This window comes from Panicum virgatum, chromosome 5N, assembly GCF_016808335.1.
Source record: "Panicum virgatum strain AP13 chromosome 5N, P.virgatum_v5, whole genome shotgun sequence".
Classification (NCBI taxonomy): Eukaryota; Viridiplantae; Streptophyta; class Magnoliopsida; order Poales; family Poaceae; genus Panicum; species Panicum virgatum.
In genome coordinates, this window is record NC_053149.1 from 70,705,231 (window position 1) to 70,710,188 (window position 4,958).

The following is a 4,958-nucleotide window of genomic DNA, read 5'->3' on the forward strand; positions in this document are numbered from 1 at the left end:
GAATTTGTCGTTAAGGATGCTTATGGAAAAATGAGTTGTTTACTTTAAATAATAATGCTTATTGAAAAACAAGTTGGTTTCAAAGACTTAATAAGAATGGTATTTAATTTAGCAGTTTCTGCCACGGCAATATGTTTTTTGCGCTACACCCTCTGTCTAATTTACACGGCCAGTACAAGATGCCAAGATCAAAGCACGCACTAATAATAGCAAGGCATGGATATCATTCAATTCGATCTGCATGCGTAGGTTTAAGATCGACCGTGTAATAGCTGACCAACTAGTACGACGATGCCTATACATATCGAGCGCACAAATTAAAGCGACACTCACTAATGGTGCGTCAGAACTCTGATGACACCAACTGGTCAAATGCCATGAAACATGTACTCCGGCATGCAGAAGTCCCTATTGTAAATACCCCTAAATACTAATGGTGCGTCAGAACTCTGATGACATTATTCTGCATGCATGTGTCGATCGGCATGCAGCACTGAGGCTGAACGGATTCCCGTGCAAGAGGCACGATAACGTGACGGCGAACGACTTCTTCTCCGGCCTGCTGGCGAAGCCCGGCAACACCGGCAACGCGGCGGGCTCGGCGGTGACGGCGGCGAACGTGGAGAGCTTCCCGGGGCTCAATACCCTGGGCGTGTCCATGGCGCGGATCGACTTCGCGCCGTGGGGCGTGAACCGGCCGCACACCCACCCGCGCGCCACCGAGATCATCTTCGTCCTCCACGGCTCCCTCCACGTCGGCTTCATCACCACCGCCAACAGGCTCTACGCCCGCACCGTCCGCAAGGGCGAGGTCTTCGTCTTCCCCGGCGGCCTCGTCCACTTCCAGAAGAACAACGGCCGCGCCCCCGCCGCGGTCGTCTCGGCCTTCAACAGCCAGCTGCCGGGCACGCAGGCCGTCGCCCAGACACTCTTCGGCGCCTCGCCGGCGGTGCCCACCGACGTGCTGGCCAGGGCGTTCCAGATCGATGCCGGCCTCGTGGAGGCCATCAAGTCCAAGTTTCCACCCATGTAGGCACTTACTACTGCCATGCAGATGGTGATGATTTCGTTCCGATAGGGCTTGTGTCAATAATTGGTTGGGTTGTTTCGTGTGTGGTCAAGCATGGCCTGGCCCTCATGGGGGCCTCGACACTTCACTGTTGTTGCTCTTCAATTTCGGCGTGAACCATTTGTGTAAGGTGTGCTACATACTACTCTATCCATCAACTCAAGAAAATGATGAATGCCCCGATTGTCTCTATTTTACTGTTGTTTTTTTCCCCACAATATTCATCTGAAAACCGGTCAACGGTTCCATAATAATATTTCATAGTTTGGTTGCAAGTTCTTGTGAAATTAGCCTACAATACTATATACTCCTTCCATTTTTATTAAAATGCCGTGTTAAGTTTGTCTAAGTCAAACTTAACTAACTTTGTTCAAGTCTATAGAAAAAATATAGCAACAATTATACTATCCAACATATGCACTATCAACAAATATTTCATCGTGGATTCAATGAAAAAAATTCGGCATTATTATACATTTGATCAAAGTTAGCCAAATTTGATTTAGGACAAACCTAATGTGATATGTAAATAAAAATAGGAGTACATGTCATCGACAGCCATCAGAATTTGGCATGCATTGTCAAGCTGGTGACAAGCGACTAAAATGAAACAGAAATGCAAGATCGACAGCCATCAGAATTTGGCATGCATTGTCAAGCTGGTGACAAGCGACTAAAATGAAACAGAAATGCAAGAAAAGAAAGGATTTCGTACAGCCCTGAAAACCTACCTTGCTAATCATTTTCTGATTTGTGCTTCACTGCTTGTACCTTCGTCAAATTCATTCTCAAAAGGGTGCACGTACAAACTCCTCAGTATGTGTTGTAGGTCTAAAATAGTTGTCGTGGGGGGAATTTACAAAGAAAACAAAAGGAATGGCTCCAAAAGAGTTTTTGCAACCGTGTTTGCAATAAAAGCATTATTTGCCCATAAGGAAGGTTACTGAAAAATAATTTGGATTCAATCAAACACTTGAAAAGTGAATATAATTAAAACTGATGAAGCAATGTTTGATGGGATTCGTCGTCTACTTTTAGGGTCGATTTCATGTCATAAACCACTTACGTATATACTATATGTCTATTTCACGTACCTTGATGAGTCACGCGAATGTCTGCACAGCGAAATATGTATGTGGACGTGCAAAGAATTGAATATAAAGCGTACAAGTTTGTAGAAAAATGCCGGTACAAACTAACCGGCCGGGGACCGATCGATCAGTTAAGTAGGGCCGGGGAAGCTATCAATCCATTGCTTAACTCGATAATAATTGGATTAAATTGATGCTTGACGTGAGAAGTAACACACTATTCAATTCTCTCTCTCTCTCTCTCTCTCTCTCTCTCTCTCTCTCTCTCTCTCTCTCTCTCTCTCTCTCCCCCTCCCTCCCGTACCACTTGGGCAGCACGTACACTATTAATTCGAACTGCTGGTTACATGACCGATATGATACACCCATCGACCATTGGTCACGCTGGCTACCTATAAATACTAGCATCTTTTGCATCAAACCGATCGAAAGCTCCATCCTTGCGACCTTAACTACATATATGTACCTACAGCTCATTCGTACTACACAGCTCCGATCAGCTAGCTGCTAGCAATCTAGGACCAACCAAGCAAAGCATCACGAGAACCATGGCACCCAACAAGCTCACCACCCTTCTCCTCGCCGTCGTCCTCTTGGCGCTCGCCGCACCGCCGGTTGCCGGCGACCCCGACATGCTCCAGGACATCTGCGTCGCCGACTACAAATCCCTTCAGGGCCGTGAGTGATCCATCACCATATTATTACTAAAATTTCGTGCAGCAGTAATTAACTTGTGCTCGTCACGCAGCGCTGCGGGTGAACGGGTTCCCGTGCAAGCGCGAGGCGAACGTGACGGCGGAGGACTTCTTCTTCGGCGGGCTGGCCAAGGCCGCCGACGTGTACTCCGGCAACCCGATGGGGTCGGCGGTGACGGCGGCGGACGTGGAGACGCTCCCGGGGCTCAACACCCTGGGCGTGTCCATGGCGCGGACCGACTACGCGCCGTGGGGCGGCGTGAACCCGCCGCACGCGCACCCGCGCGCCACCGAGATCCTCTTCGTCCTCGAGGGCACCCTGGAGGTGGGCTTCGTCACCGCGGCGGCTCCGAGCCGGCTCCTCAGCCGCACCGTCTCCCGGGGCGAGGTGTTCGTGTTCCCGCGCGGCCTCGTGCACTTCCAGCGCAGCGTCGGGGCGGCGCCCGCCGTGGCCGTCTCGGCGTTCGACAGCCAGCTGCCCGGCACGCAGGCGGCCGCCGCGGCGCTGTTCGGTGCCGCGCCGGCGGTGCCGACGGACGTGCTGGCGCGGGCGTTCCGGACCGACGCCGGGGTGGTGGAGAGCATCAAGTCCAAGTTTACGCCCAAGTAGGGCATAGATAGGAGTACGTGACATTATTAGTTGCCATTACGTGCCGCGCGCGTACGTGAAGGGCCTAATAAATCTGACGCTTTCCACATTTGCTTTATACTCTACTTTTACTTTAGTTGGTGTCTGGTTCAGTACTCCATATATGTTTTTTTTTTGCGATGAAAAGAGAAGCTTTTATTACTCAGGGAAAGAGTTACAATCCTGAGCAATCAACTGCTCAACAACAGTGGGAGCTGCGAAACGCCAAACTGAGCGAGCTCGTGTGCAACGCCATTACACTCTCTTTTTGTATGGATTATCTTCCACTCCGGGAGCTGATCGCCCAACTTCAGTGCTTCTTCCAGGATGAAGCCAAGCTGCGATCTGTTCCGCTCCCGCTTCTTCAATGTTCCAACGAGTGACCTGCAGTCTGTTTCCAAGATTAGACTTTGCTTACACCAGTCCAGTGCAAGTTGCAGACCCTCTCTGCAAGCCAGGGCCTCCATCTCTTCTGCATCTCTACCCTTTCTAATATACTTCCATGCTGTTAAGAGAACAGCTCCCTTCTGATCTCTGATGACCATCCCAATTCCTCCTTCCTCTGATTCAGGTAAGAAGCTTCCGTCCACATTCAGTTTTAGCCATCCAGCAGGGGGTGGTTCCCAGGAAGTATCTGCCACCATGGGCATGCCCTCTTTCTTTGTAATCAGAGAGTCCAGCACCGGCTCTTTTCCTTTGCTATCGAAGCTGCTTTTCTGTTGCCGGACATTGCACGGTTCTAACCAATATTTACCAAGGAACCGAGTAGATCCCTCAATAGATAATTTGTCTGTAGTATGTGTCAATTTATTTCGAACATACCACGTCCTCCAGAACAGCAGTAGAACTTGTGCACCTACATCAATTCCCAAGTTCAAAAACCAGTCTAGTAGCTTCTCCGGCGTGAGGAGATTGAACTGTTCCTCGTCCGGCAAATTCCATTCATGTCGCATCCTTTGTCTGAGTGCCGTTGCATGTGAGCACCTGATAAGAGCATGCATCGTTGACTCTGTCTCCACACCACACACCTCGCAGAGCTGGACATGACTATCCTTCTCCTTCTTTTGTTGCTCTGGGTAGCCAGACCATTATTGATAGCTTTCCACCCAAAAATAAGGATTTTGTGTGGTATGGGAATCTTCCAAAAGGCCTTCCAGCATGGTCTGCCCTCTGAAATTGCCGAGCTACTTTGACGCCCTCCTTTTTCTTCCTCCTCCAGTGCCTGAGCCAAACGATAAGCACTTTTGACAGAGAACAAGCCGGTTCTGTCATAGTGCCATGCTAAGACATCTTCCATGGGCCTGGATGGGATCTTAATACTCAAAATGTGCTCTGCATCATGTTCCCAAACACCTGTTTAATTACTTCTTCCTTCCGCTCCATACTATTTGGTTCAATTAGCTGGGACACCCATTTCTCGGCTAGAACGTTTCTTGCCAGTGGGTTTCAGTGACCAGCTCCGTGGAATCCATGTG

General features: G+C 49.5%; 2 protein-coding genes across 2 annotated transcripts; both read left to right on the forward strand.

Annotated features, from left to right (window-relative positions):
* The first annotated feature begins 433 nt into the window (after positions 1 to 433).
* LOC120675135 (germin-like protein 1-3) lies at positions 434 to 1,244 on the forward strand. The gene has a single exon (XM_039956217.1). The coding sequence runs from the start codon at positions 434 to 436 to the stop codon at positions 1,031 to 1,033; it is 600 nt and encodes a 199-aa protein (XP_039812151.1). The 3' UTR covers positions 1,034 to 1,244.
* A 1,298-nt stretch (positions 1,245 to 2,542) lies between these two features.
* Positions 2,543 to 3,649, forward strand: LOC120676988 (germin-like protein 1-4). Its single transcript, XM_039958332.1, has 2 exons — positions 2,543 to 2,838; positions 2,909 to 3,649. Exons 1-2 carry the CDS (start codon positions 2,709 to 2,711, stop codon positions 3,463 to 3,465), a joined length of 687 nt encoding a protein of 228 aa, XP_039814266.1. The 5' UTR covers positions 2,543 to 2,708; the 3' UTR covers positions 3,466 to 3,649.
* The last annotated feature ends 1,309 nt before the right edge of the window (positions 3,650 to 4,958 follow it).

Coding starts and splice junctions, on each gene's coding strand:
- LOC120676988 (XM_039958332.1), top strand. CDS start 2,709: ATGGCACCCAACAAGCTCACCACCCTTCTCCTCGCCGTCGTCCTCTTG. Junction 2,839..2,908: donor CTACAAATCCCTTCAGGGCC/GTGAGTGATCCA, acceptor CTCGTCACGCAG/CGCTGCGGGTGAACGGGTTC.
- LOC120675135 (XM_039956217.1), top strand. CDS start 434: ATGGTGCGTCAGAACTCTGATGACATTATTCTGCATGCATGTGTCGAT.